General features: G+C 44.8%; 1 protein-coding gene across 10 annotated transcripts in view; it reads left to right on the forward strand.

The window, feature by feature from the left end:
• The window catches only part of LOC147117789 (solute carrier family 12 member 7-like), a 257,428-nt gene that overhangs the window by 97,218 nt on the left and 145,778 nt on the right, over positions 1 to 14,432 (forward strand). Inside the window, exon 1 of one of the 10 annotated variants that reach the window (XM_085989071.1) lies at positions 12,521 to 12,609. The exons of the other annotated variants lie outside the window; for them this stretch is intronic. Within the exon in view, the coding sequence (XP_085845197.1) occupies positions 12,570 to 12,609 (40 nt within the window). The 5' untranslated portion in view covers positions 12,521 to 12,569. Of the gene's footprint in view, positions 1 to 12,520; positions 12,610 to 14,432 lie in introns of those variants that run through there. 10 annotated transcript variants of the gene reach the window in all.

The raw sequence follows: 14,432 nt of genomic DNA on the forward strand, positions 1-14,432 counted from the left end.
CGCCATCAATTACTCAAAAGACTGAAGTTGAGCGAGTAACAATCAGGCTTTTATTAACTAAAGAATGAAGGTCTTGTCTCGAGTGGTCGACCCGTCCAGAATACTAAGGGACTGGGAGGTAGTCACTTATATACCTGGAATAGTGGGAGGAGTCAGCCGAGGCATGTCCAGACCTGTACCTAGTGGAATACACATACAGACACAGACAGGTATGACAGTGGTTTACCACAAGGGGCAAAATCAAGAATGACAAGATCTTGAGGTGGAGAATCGAGCTCTCCACCTACGATTATGATATCTTGTACCGGCCAGGTAAGCTGAACGAACCCCCCGATGCTCTGTCACGAATTACATGCGCCAGCGCGCAAAGTGATAGACTTCAGACCCTCCACAACGACCTCTGCCACCCCGGGGTCACCAGACTTTACCACTTCATTAAGGCCCGCAACCTGCCCTACTCCATCGAGGAGGTCAGGACCATAACCAGGAACTGCCAGACCTGTGCCGAGTGCAAACCGCACTTCTTTAGGCCGGACAGAGCAAGCCTGATCAAGGCCACCCGCCCCTTCGAGCGCCTGAGCATCGACTTTAAGGGGCCCCTCCCGTCCTCTGACCGTAATGTGTACTTCCTCAACATTGTTGATGAGTACTCCCGTTTCCCCTTTGCCTTCCCCTGCCCAGACATGACCAGTACCACGGTCATTAAATGCCTGAACGACCTCTTCGCCTTGTTCGGGTTCCCAAACTATATACATAGTGACCGGGGCTCCTCTTTCATGAGCGAGGAACTCCGTCAGTTCCTACTAGCGAGAGGTATTGCAGCAAGTAGGACCACCAGCTACAACCCCCGAGGGAACGGCCAGGTGGAAAGAGAGAACGCGACGGTATGGAAGGCCGTCCTCTTAGCCTTAAAGTCTAAGGGCCTCCCAACCTCCCGCTGGCAGGAAGTCCTCCCGACAGCGCTGCACTCCATCCGGTCACTACTTTGCACTGCCGTTAACGCCACCCCCCATGAACGAATGTTTGTTTTCCCCAGGAAGTCGACTACGGGAACCACTCTACCAACCTGGCTGACCTTTCCGGGGCCCGTCTTGCTGCGAAAGCACGTGAGGGCCCATAAAACAGACCCCCTGGTCGAGAGGGTGAACCTCCTGCACGCCAACCCCCAGTACGCCTACGTGGCTTACCCAGACGGGCGGGAGGACACTGTCTCCTTACGAGACCTCGCACCCTCGGGCACTCCGGAGACACCACCTTTACCCCCCCCCCCACCACCCCCCCAATTCCAGCCCAGGTAGACGGCATGCCGGAACCCCACGAGCCTTCGCCGACCACGCAGACACCAGCACCAACACCGGATAATGCAGCACCGCCGCTGCGACGATCGGAGAGGCTTACGAGGCCTCCGGACAGACTGACATACCAGAACTGGTAGTACACTTCACCCCGCCGGACTCAAATCTAAACAAGGGGTGAATGTGGTAAACCACTTTTATCGTTACACTATAGTTATCACTGTTGTATTGTTATCACCGTTATCACTGTTGTATCACGATACGAGGTCGCCTCTTGTCGCGCTGTTATACCTGGGCTGACCACCTCCGACTCCGCCCATGGCTCCACCTACCTGCCCAGGTATAAAGGTAGTCGACTGGCTGGTATTCCTCCTTGTTGGACCCGATCACCCACGAGGGTGGGCTCTGTTATTTAGTCAATAAAAACCTTTAGTTACGTTCCTAACTCGTCGCTTTTTATTGGACGAATTGATAGGTATATCACAGGAATAAAACCATCTCCTGAAATCTAACACAGAATTAGAACACAGTAGGAGCAGAACCAGGCTACACGGCCCCTGGGCCCACTCCACTACCCACAGGACCATGACCATTCCGAACCTAGACTCATGTCCAATTTCCTGCCCGCTCCCCGTAACCCTTAATTCCCTTTACTTCTAGGAAACTATCTATTTCTGTTTTAAATTTATTTAATGATGTAGCTTCCACAGCTTTCTGGGGCAGCAAATTCCACAAACCTACCACCCTCTGAGTGAAGAAGTTTCTCCTCATCTCAGTTTTGAAAGAGCAGCCCCTTATTTTAAGATTATGCCCCCTAGTTCTAGTTTCACCCTTCATTGGGAACATCCTCACCGCATCCACCTGATCAAGCCCCTTCACAACCTTATATGTTTCAATAAGATCGCCTCATTCTTCTGAACTCCAATGAGTAGAGTCCCAATCTACTCAACCTCTCCTCATATGACCACCCCCTCATCCCCGGGATTAACCGAGTGAACCTTCTTTGTACTGACTCGAGAGCAAGTATGTCTTTTCTTAAGTATGGACACCAAAACTGTATGCAGTATTCCAGGTGCGGTCTCACCAATACCTTGTACAACTGCAGCAATACCTCCCTGTTTTTATATTCCATCCCCCTAGCAATAAAAGCCAACATTCCATTGGCTTTCTTGATCACTTGCTGCACCTGCATACTAACTTTTTGAGTTTCGTGCACCAGGTTCTCCCATCACCCATTTTCCTGGCATTATTCCTGCCTGAGAAGGGCAGAAAACACAAAACCATTCACCAAATAAACGAGTGTTTGTTTGTTTGTTGTCCAACCCTTCAATTTGTTTGCAGGGGTGCCATTGATGTTTTCATTGAATTTCTTGATTCTGCAGGTGATAATGTAGACAAGTGGTGACATGTTTCATGTATATAGCTTTTTATTAATGCTGTAATCGCCAGCTTTTTATTAATGCGGTAATCGCCACAACAACAGCAGTGTTACCTTCTGAAGTGTTTAGTTACACTTCACAGGAAGTTAACTTAACCCTGTGGGGCAGTTTTTTTTTTACAATTGTTGGCTTGGTGGAGCTAGCTTCAGTAAGTTGGGTTCTTCTCCCTCTGGTAGTCTTGCTGGTGATTATTGCATTTCAAACATTCATGCACAATTGTTTAACCGTAGGTTTAAGGAACTGCATCTCTACTGCATTTAGGCTGCACGTTTGACATCCGTAGGCATTGAGCTAATGCCAGAAAAATTCGTGTTTTAACACACTTGGGAATTGTCCTTGTGTGTTGCTCTGACCCGGGACTTGGGTAACTACGGTACAGCACTAAGAGAATGTTACTGGAGGAGTTATTCTTCAGAGGTGAAGTTAAACCGAGGCCCTGTCTGCCTGTTCAGGTGGACATAAAATATATCCCCTGGCACTATTTGCAGTGGAGTATGGAATTCTTCTAGTATCCAGCCCCATGTTCCTCCCTCAACCAAAGCTGCTGAAAATAGATCATCTTATTGCTGTTTGTGACATCTTGCTCTGAGCAATTGGCTTCCATGTTTGACGATGTAGCAGTAGTTAACTACAGAGGTAGTTTATTATATGCCAACTGCTTTGGGGCATCCTGAGAGCATGATCGGTCTTCACTTGCATGTTGCAACATGACAACTGCACCACAGCAGCCAGAGTTCTTTTGGCCTGAGGGTTAGGCAGGAGCTTCTCAGGTACTCGGCCAGCTGTCGTCTTTGTGGAAGCCTTTACATTTTCATCTGATGCTGTGCCACAGTTCAAAACTATCTACAGTACTTCACACTGCCTCTGGGAGCAGGAATTAAATTTTAGTTTCTTCCTGACTTCACAGGCACCATCGTTGGGAAATTACTAATATCAGTGTGGTATACGTGAAGGGTCTTTGGGTAATTACAGCCCAGTTTTTGCTGGTGTATATGGGGAGCAGAGTTTGTCCATAAACAATGTGGTTTAAATGAACTTGCATTTATATATCTCCTTTCATGACCGTAGGATGTCCCAAAGTGCTTCACAGCCAATGAAGTACTTTTGAAATGTAGTCACTGTTGTAACATAGGAAACACAGCAGCTAGGTTGTGCACAGCAAGATCCCACAATTAGCAATGTGATAAGTGACCAGGTAATCTGTTTTAGTGATGTGGGTTGAAGGACAATGGACACCGGGGAGGACTCGCTACTCTTTGTCGAATAGTGCCATGGGATATTTTACATCCAGCTGAGAGGGCAGATGTGGCCGCAGTTTAATGTCTCACCCAAAAGACAACAGTGCAGCACTCCCTCAGTACTGTACTGGAGTGTCAGCATAGATTATGTGCTCAAGTGTCTGGAGTGGGACTTCAACCCACGACCTTCTGACTCCGAAGTGAGACTGCTACCAACTGAGCCATGACTGACCCCATCGCAGAAAATAACATGCAGAGTACACCCAATGTTTCAGGTATCTCGAGGAGTTACTCGAGCAGAATCTTCAACTTCACAGTCAACTGTTTGGCTGTGTGTCATTGTCTGGAAACCTGAATTTTCATCAGCAACAAAAAAAGACATAACTATGGGCAAACTGGTGGTGTGTAAAACTTCGAGGGAGGGGGAATGTACGTGTGGGAGTGTCCACTCCTGCTCTCAAACACCTTGGCTATTTTTGGGATTTGCAAGCACAGGAGACCAATTTACACTCTGCGTTGAACAGTGGGAAGCCATTGATGCTGCTGGGGATGCTTCGATTATTTCAGGCTGCATCTGCACAGGGAAACCTGTTTAAAATCTGAACATGGTCTGATAAATGTAATTTATTTAACTGCTCCAGCTGTAATGGGGCACGAAGAAACTGAAAAAACAGATGATGATTCAGCAATGGACGAGATATCAAAGGAATTGCTCTGATGCAGAAGTGTTTAGCAAACTTTGCTTGGAAAATGTGAAGAAATGACCATTTCGGTGAAGTTATTGCATGTAAATGATGCAATATGATTTGTGTAATCGTGCTGTATTTGGCAATTTTTTTTGTTTGTTCAAGCACTTCCTGAAAGAGATGCTCTTTCTGCTGAAACACTTCAAACTAATGGTTAGATGTTGAACTGTAAGGGTCGAACCTTTTGAAGTCAAGATGACTTAACTCGTGGTCCATTACTTGATATTCTTCGCTGCACAGATGTTGCTCTAGTCTTGAGTGCAGCGTTTGTTTAGCCCTGTTAGTATAACTCCTGTGGCAGTCGGTGCATATCTCCCTGCGTTGGGACAATGGCAGGTAAAATTCTCTTTACTTCTCCTCATTCCATTGGTTGTGAAGTCCAATACCTTTCACCTTCATCTCCAGAACAATGTGGATCATTAATTTATTCAGACTTTCAAATTGCTGTGAAATCTTTATAAATGTTGTATGTTGAGAGATTATGGCCTAGAAATTCAGTGGGCTGCGCCACCCGTTAGTGCCCAAAGAGGGCACTTAGTGGGTTTAACGCCACTGGCCACGCCTCCCGCTAAATTTAGCGGGACGCTAATGGCGCTAGCCGTTAGCGCTGCGCCGCTACCGATGACGTCCTCGGTGTGCGCAGCACCCCGCTACCGCCCCGATCGCGAAATTTGGTAGCTTGCGACCGGTTCAGGGGGGCCTACCTGCGGCGGTAGAGGCGCGGAGGTGCGGGGCGGCCATTTTTTTTGCTGGCTGCCTGCCAGCACCTCTTCGCGCCGCCGTCCCCGGCCTTCTGAGCCCCCCCCCCCCCGCGTTGTGCCGGCTGTGTCCCAAGAGCCCGGCACTTCTCCTCGGTGCCGGGCTCTTTTGCCGGCACTCGCGATCGCTGATCGCGCTGCAGCAGGCCCCTCCTCTTTAAGAAGGGGAGGAAGGCCTACAGTACCGCAGCGCGCCGTGCCGCAGCGTGTGGCGCTGCGGCACGTTGCGCTGTGGTTTTCAGTTGCAGCGCCCCAAGAGGGATGCGGGGCGCCTCGAGTAGCGCTGCGCTTCCGTCTGGGGCGCTGAAACTGAATTTCCGGCGGGCGTTCATGACTCCTTCCGGGGCGGTACTTCCGGCGCCCTGGCGAGACTGGCGCCACTGAATTTCTAGGCCAATTTGTTTTCACACCTTGGGAACATATTGAAAAGAAGTTAGAATTGGTTCTAGTATCAATAGGGTACAATTAAGAACTTGCATTTATACAGCACCTTTCACATCCTAAGGATGTTCCAAAATGCTTCAGTCAATGTTGAAGTGCAGTCACTGTTATGTAGCAATTTGCACACACCAAGATCCCACAAACAACAAGGAGGTAAAGGACCAGTTAATCAGTGTTTTTGGTGCTAGGCGATGAGAGACAATTGCTGGCCAGGGCACCAGTAGAATTCCTTGCTTCTCTTTGATTAGCACCCTGGGATCAATAAATCTCCGAGACAAGGCATTGGTTTAATATCTCATCTGAAAGATGCCATCTCCGACAATGCAGAACTCCCTCAGTGCTGCATTGAACTGTCAGTCTAGATTATGTGCTCTCATCCTGCAGTGCTGCTTGACTCTACAATCTTATGGCTTGGAGGTGAGAGAGCTACCATTGAGGCTAGGCTGACTTCGTCAAGTCTGGTTTCTTTATTCCTTTAGTAGGTTAATCCATTTTTTTTCCTTTTTGTTTTATTTCCAATTTTCTGTCGCCTCTGATTTTGCTCTTAATTGTTTTCCTTTTTAAAGTGGCTTTCTGGTTTTTTATTTTGCTCCAATCTGCATTTGACACTGAGCTCTCGATTTATGAATGGGTTCAACTGAACAAGATTACATCCCAATCTGAATAAGTTGTACCACATTTCTAGTTATATCTGTGAAAAGGACCTGGTATTTTTCGTTGTTTTCTCGCACAGAACCTGTATTTTTAGTATAAGTACATGAGTTAAAGTGCAGGTTGAATGTATTCATGTAGTTTGCTGCTCCTAGCAACAAATGCATCTCTTGCAGAATCTGTTGTGTTCTCCACTTGTGAAGTACACACACTTCTGACTATCCTATTTGAACAGCTTAACTATGGGGAAGACAATGCTCTTGGATTTTTCTAATTAACCCCAATGTTCCTGAACAAACAGTACAGAAAAATAAATAGCTTTCTGTAGCACCTCACAAACCTCCACCACCTGAAAGGACAAAGGCAGCAGGTGCATGGGAACACAATTACCTCCAAGTCTCACACCATCCTGACTTGGACATGTATCACTGTTCCTTTGTGGTCACTAAGCCAAAATCCTGGAACTCCCTATCCTAACAACACCTTCACCACACAGACTGCCCCAGTTCAAGAAGATGATCCTTCAGCACCTTCTCAAGGGCAACTAGGGATGGGCAATAAATGCTGGCCTTGCCAGCAACACTCATCTACCCAGAATTAAATTTTTAAAACTTTGATTTGTATAGCACTTTATCCAGATGCCCCAAAGTGCTTCACAGCCAATCAATTGCTTTTTGAAGTGTACTCCCTTTTTTCGTAGGGAAATGTGTCCACCAATTTATGCACAGCATGGTCCCATGAACAGCAAATTAGTTGAATGACTAGGTAATATTTTTTTGATAGTGTTGGTTGAGAAAGGATGGGACCTTGGATACCTGAAAAACTTGCTGCCCCTCTTTGATCTGTTGCATCTACCTGAACAGGCAGACAAGGCCTCGAGCTAACATCTCATCCGAAAGACGGATCCACTGACAGTGCAGTACTCCTTCAGCACTGTACTGAAGTGTCCACTTGGATAGTCCTGGAGTGGGGCTTGAATTCTAACTCAAACTTCTGCCTTGGAGGCAAGAGCATTGCCAGCTTAGACAAGTGACAGATTTTTTAAACAAACTTAAGTATTTTGGGCCACAAAAGGACAAGCAAAAGTAGGGGAACATCTAGACAATAATGACCACAATATAATAACTGCGAAGGACATAAGTATGATGAAAACCAGGGTAATAGATTGGAGAGAAGCTGATTTTGAGGGGCGGAAAATAGAACTTGGGGAAAATAAAATGGGCAACAATATTGGCAAACAATGATGTAGAACAGCCATGGGAAACATTTAAAATGGTGTTCAACGGAATGCAGGAACAATATATTCCGCTAAAAGGAAAGAACAAACTAAACACTAATGACACTCCATGGATGAACAAGGTTGGGATGGAAATAGGGCCATTAAGGGATAGACAGGATAATTAATACCACAAGTAACGATAGAGAGATGGCAGAAATATTAAATCATCATTTTGCTTCAGTATTTACCAGGGAGATTGAACAGGTGGACATGACATTGGATGATGAGATTAACAACGAGATAAGTGCATTTAAAATAAAAAGAGGGGATATATTAAATAAACTAATCAAACTCAGGATAAAACCCCATGTCTGGATGGATTGCATCCACAAATTTTAAAAGAATCTAGGGAAGAGATAGCAGAGACATTACTACACATATTTAATAATTCGTTAGAAAAAAGTGTAGTGCCAGAGGGCTGACGAATAGCTAACGTAATACCTATATTTAAGAAGGGGGATAGAACATGTCCAGGGAATTATAGACCAGTCAGCTTAACGGTGGTGGTAGGAAAAATAATGGAATCCCTACTAAAAGAGAAAATAGAAGAACATCTAGAAGCCAAAAACATAGTAATGAATAGTCAGCATGGATTTCAAAAGGGAAAGTCTTGCTTGAATAACCTCATTGAATTTTTGAAAAAGGTAACCGAGAGTAGACAATGGTAATGTAGTACTGTAGATGGAATTTATCTAGATTTTCAAAAGGCCTTCGATAAGGTACCCCATAATAGACTGATGAGCAGGTTCAGAGAATGCGGAGTCAGGGGACAAGTAGCAGAATGGATAGCTAGCTGTCTTCAAGACAGAAAGCAGAGATTAGGGGTAAAAGGTAGCTATTCACAATGGCAGAAGGTGGGTAGTGGTGTTCCACAAGGATCAGTGCTGGGACCACTCTTCACAATTTATATTAACGATTTAGACTTTGGAATCAAAAACACAATTTCTAAATTTGTGGATGGCACCAAATTGGGGGGGGGGGGATAGTCAATACTGAGGAGGACTGCAATAAATTACAGGAGGACATTAATAAGCTTGCAGAATGAGCATATAATTGGCAAATGAAGTTCAACGCAGAAAAATGAGGTATTACATTTTGGTAGGAAGAATAGGGAGGCCACTTATTACTTGGAGGGTGCGAGTCTAGATGGGGTAGAGGAACAAAGGGATCTTGGAGTACAAATATACAACTCACTAAAAGTTGTGGCACAAGTTAGCAAGGCCATAAAAAAAGCAAACCAATCACTAGGGTTTATTTCTAGAAGTATAGAATTGAAAAGTAAGGAAGCTATGCTAAAGCTGTATTGAACCTTGAGTAGACCACATTTAGAGTACTGCATACAGATCTGGTCACCATATTATAAAAAGGATATAGAGGCACTGGAGAGGGTGCAATGAAGATTTACAAGGATGATACCAGAAATGCGAGTGTATACATATCAGGAAAGGATGAACAGGCTGGGTCTCTTTTGAAAAAAGAAGGCTGAGGGGTGACATAATAGAGGTCTGTAAAATTCTGAAAAGTTTTGATAGAGTGGATACAGAGAGAGTGTTTCCACTTGTGGGGAAGAAGATAACTAGAGGCCATCAATATAAGATAGTCAAGAAATCCAGTAGGGAATTCAGAGGCAACTTCTTTACCCAAAGAGTGGTGAGAATGTGGAACTCGCTGCCACAGGGAGTGGTTGAAGTGAAAAGTATAGATGCATTTAAGGGGAGGCTAGACAAGCCTATTAAGGAGAAGGAATCGAGGGTTATGCTGATAGATTTTGACGAGGAAAGACTGGAGGGGGCTCGAGTGGCGCATAAATGCTGGCATGGACTGGTTGGGCCGAATGGCCTGTTTCTGTGTCGTATATCCTGTGTAATCCTATGAAGCTTGCCTGCCCAATATTGTTGTATGCAAAATGAATGTTTGTTTGTCCTGTGGTGCCCATACTGAGCCCATTTAAGACCTATCCAAGATTGGCATTTCTTTTTATTGGGTGGGTCTTGTGCCCCTTGTGACGGCGGTGGCTTTTTTTGGTGAGCATTGACCATCTTTCCAGTAGACAGTAGGCATCATTTCAGGAAGATGAAAAGTTGTCGCACACCACTGAAATCTATGCTGGAGTTGCTGCTTTTGTTCTTTTTGGGTTAAGCAGGTAGTGTTTCTTGGTAGGCCCCGAATAAGTTGGCTTTTGTTACAGTAACTATTGTTGGTTCCCCTGGGTAGGACAGCCCCTTCTGCTTGTGGGGTTTGTCCCCTTTTAAGGGGGTCGACACACAGGTCAGTAGCATTGGTCGCACCTGTTCAGTACTGTTATACAGCAGCATGTGATGATCTCCTCACTTTGATGTATTCTATTCTCTGATGATGTCAGATTTCTTTTAAAAGGAAGTTGGTTAGTTGCTTGAAGAGGAATATTAAAAGGGTCTAAGGAGCGAGATCAGCGAGTGGGATGAGACTAGGTGGCTCTTGAGAAATAAACACCGGCAAAGACGTAATGATCCAAATGGCCTGTTTCTGTGCTGTAACAATCATCTGATTCCACAATTTGTGAACATCATCAAACAACAACTTGTATTGACATAGCACCTATTAACATAACAAAATGTTACAAGACACTTCATAGGAGTGTAATTTGACAACAAGCCACAATGCGATATTAGGACAGATGACCAAAAGCTTTATTGAAGAGGTAGGTTTTAAGGATCATCTTAAAGGAAAGAGATGCGGAGAAATTTAAAGAGGGGAATTCCAAAGTTTAGGGCTTGGGCAGCTGAAGGCACGGCCACCAAATGTGGAGCGATAGAAATCGGGGATACTCGAGGTCAGAATTGGATGAATGCAGAGTTCTTGGAGGGCTGTAGGAGGTCAGAGATTTGGGTGGGGGGGAGGCGAGGTGGTGAGCGGGGAGGCGTGGGTGGTGAGGCCATTGGAGGAATTTGAACACTAGGATGAGAATTTTAAATTTGAGGCATTGCTGAACTGGGAGCCACTAAGTCAGCGCACACTGGGGTGATTCGAGCAGACGGCAGTGTGAGGAAGGAAGAAGTTGTTGACTGTGCTCTTATAAAAAGAAGCCACTGTTGTAGGTGAAAGTGACAGCCAATTTGTGCACAGCAAGATCCTTTTTTAAAAATAAAAAAAAACACCATTGAGATCAATGACCAGCTGAGCTGCATTGGTGGTGATGGCTGAGTGATAAATGTTGGCTATGGCACCAGGAAGAACTCTCCTGCTCTTTGGTGCCATGAGATCTTTTATGTCCACCTGAGTGGGCAAACAGGGCCTCGGTTTAAGATTGGATTTGACAGTGCAGCACTCCCTCGATACTGCACTGAACGGGTTTGATCCCTGGCCCCTAGCTAAGCTAGCTGGGGCAGTGGTTGGCTTGTGAACCGCTGGGTTAGTGAGGGTGCTATCAGTTAGACTTCCTGCTGCTGATAAATATACAGGGACCATTGCTGGAAGTGTACATGCTTGAATATTGGGTGAGGACAGGATTCAGGTTCGCTGGGCTAACCTTGAGGCCAAATACCCTGTGATTGTAGACTGTAATGACTCATCTTGAGTAAGCCATACCCCTGCATAAGAGCTTCTGGCTTCAGAAGAGCAAGGCAGAAAACTGACTGGAAAAGAGGAGAAAGAATGAAGCTGAAAATGTACCTCGGCTCCAGCCTCTCAATTGCCATTTTGCACATTTTCTATTTCTCATGCACCTGTTAGCCTGTGACTTTTGAGTGAGATTGCTAAGTTAGTACCGACTCATGCTAAACTAGGGAAAATGAGCATTTAATAATATTTAGCACAACTTGTTGAAAGATGCTGCTATAAATCCCCAAACTTCAGTTTAGGTTTTGAAATAAAATAGGTTTGGCTGTTTCTGAATCAGTTGATCCTGCTAAAGGAGCATAACCTTACCACAGGTACATGTATCCGAGAGCTGATTGAAGTGGAACTGATTATTAACATGACCCTTGTTCATAAAGGCAGTAGCCTCCATGAGCTCCCAGCCTTCGACTGCAGTGGTCAGGCTCGTTTTGTGTTTAGACAAGATGGTAAGAGATTGCTGACTATATTTTAAAGTACTGTTCAAAATTAACTTACTGTTTAGGTTGCTCATTATTTCATAATTAAAAAAAAAATTATGACATTCTTCCGTTTCTTGTTTATAATAAAAAAAAACCTCATCGGTGCTCTAAAAATATAAACCAACAGCCGATCAAATCACTTCATCCTCTTAACACTTTAAATGTAGTGTAATCTTATAACCCAGAATTGCAGTTCTATAATACGTCAGTAGTATAAGACTATTGCTGAACCCTGTAGGGATATAGAGTGTAATTATAGAGCAGCGGCACAAGCGTGTGTTAAGATACAATAGAATTTTCTTGCTTTATAAATATTATTTCCTTCTCCCCTTAATTATTCTCTCTCCTCCCCTCCCCCCCCCCCCCCCGCTCCCGCCCCAAATTACCTTGGTTTGTGGGTTATATTGTGTCGCTCGATGAGGTCCCGAAGCTTATTTCAGTCAGAGAATGTAACCACTGCTGCACTGCAGCTCCGCTCCACGTTGTGGGTATAAAACTGCGTACTCCCTGGATGACTCGCTTCACTGCTCTTCACCCAGAGGTAGTGAATTAGACACGAGGTCCTGCTCCCCCGGAGACGGGCAGGCACTTGTCACCTCTCACTGCTTTTCCACGGCACATTGAGGAGGAACAATAGACTCGCAACATGAATGATCAGGATGATGGGGAAGGTTGTTCCAGCCTGGGTGAGTGCGAGACTACAGAATGATGCAGCAGCTGACTGCATTTTCTTTTTTTTTTTTTTTTGTTTCTTTATGTGCCTATTTTGTTCTCTACACCTAACCCCAGAATTTTTTTTTGGCGTGCAGGACCCACGAGGTTAAAATCAACTTGCTGCGGCAAAAAGCAATTTCAGATCAAAGCCTTTGTGAGCTCTTCTGTGCTGGTGAGGCAAGCATCTCTCCCTATGTAGCACTGAGCTTCACTTGAAGTGTAGGACTGCTTTTATTTTAAATGTGAGGCATCTGCTGACGTTTCAGGAGATGTGCTTGCTGTCTGATTTTTGGCTTCATCTTTCTGCTCGTTGATGAGAAGCAAGTGCAAAGGGGATAATGTGTGTTTCATCAGGTCTATAAAGGGATTAAATGCCAGCAATTCTCCTTCTACCTGCCTTAATTTAGCATAAGGAAACCTTTAACATCTGTAGTTAAATTGCTGTTTGATGAAGTTTGCTCATGGTTCTAGTGTCTATCTGTTGCGAGAAATATTTTTTATAGCATTTAATTTAATGAGTTTCTTGGATTATTGAAACATCCGTTTATTGAGAAATCCAAGTGAAGGGCTGAAGCCCCAAGACGGAACTAAAGCTAACAAAAGCCAGTCAAGACATGATGATTAGTTGACACCAAGCTTTGCTTTTAAAAGCTCGAAGATTGTAGGAGGTGGTAGAGGAAGTGTAGGGCTCCATCGTCTGACGGTCCTGGGCCAGAAGGAATTGAAGTAGGAGATGATGTGATTAGTCTTGATGTTCACTCACTAGAGAATTGGGGAGGAGGAACAGTGTATCTTGCGGCATTTCCATTCCTTCAAATGAATGAGCAGAAGGTTCAGCCCATAGAACCATACTGCACAGGAGGAGGCCATTTGGCCCATCGTGTCTGTGCCGGCTCTTTGAAAGATGCAGTGATGCTCCTTTTGTGTGGACCCCCAACCCTCCCTGTGCGTTTCTTGGGAGTTTCATTTTTTAAGGTAATGAGATGGCATTGCGGAGGCATTTTAGAGTTTTAATATTTATTAAAATTGTGTTGACATATGGTTAAAACCATTAGTTAGCAAACCGTGTTTTACAAATAATATGTTAAAGTATAGCTGAAGTGATGGTCTGTTTGATACCACATGTTTATAAGAAAGAACTTGCATTTATATAGCGCCTTTCATGACCTCAGGACATCCCAAAGCGCTTTACAGCCAGTGAAGTACTTTTTGAAGTGCAGTCACTGTTGTAATGTAGGAAATGCGGCAGCCAATTTGCGCACAGCAAGGTCCTACAAACAGCAATGTGATAATGGCAAGATAATCTGTTTTAGTAATGTTGGTTGAAGAATAAATATTGGCCAGGACACCGGGAGCACGCACCTGCCTCTCTTTGAATAGTGGCATGGGATCTTTTACACCTACCTAAGGGGGCAGACGGGGCTGCAGTTTAGCATCTCATCCGGAAGATGGCATCTCCGACAGTACGGAACTCCCTCAGTACTGCATTGGAGAGTCAGCCTAGATTACGTGCGCAAGTCTCGAGTGAGATTTAAACCCACCACCACCTGACTCAGAGGCAAAAGCGCTCTGAGTCAGAAGGTTGTTATTGTACAACAGTCACCCTTTCATGTTTGCAATTCCCTTTGGAGAAAGACGAGGTGGCGAATGTATTAATTCGTAAAGGAATCTTTTTATAAGATGCTAGCCCTGTAACTTAAATCTCTGGTTTTGTTTTTAACTGTAAACGATTTCACTAACGTGTCACTCGGTGTATTGGCTGTAACTAAGCATAAACTCAGCAAACAGAGGTCAT

Source organism: Somniosus microcephalus, chromosome 5 (genome assembly GCF_052327205.1).
Source record: "Somniosus microcephalus isolate GS21.2 chromosome 5, FLI_Smic_1.0, whole genome shotgun sequence".
Taxonomy (NCBI): Eukaryota; Metazoa; Chordata; class Chondrichthyes; order Squaliformes; family Somniosidae; genus Somniosus; species Somniosus microcephalus.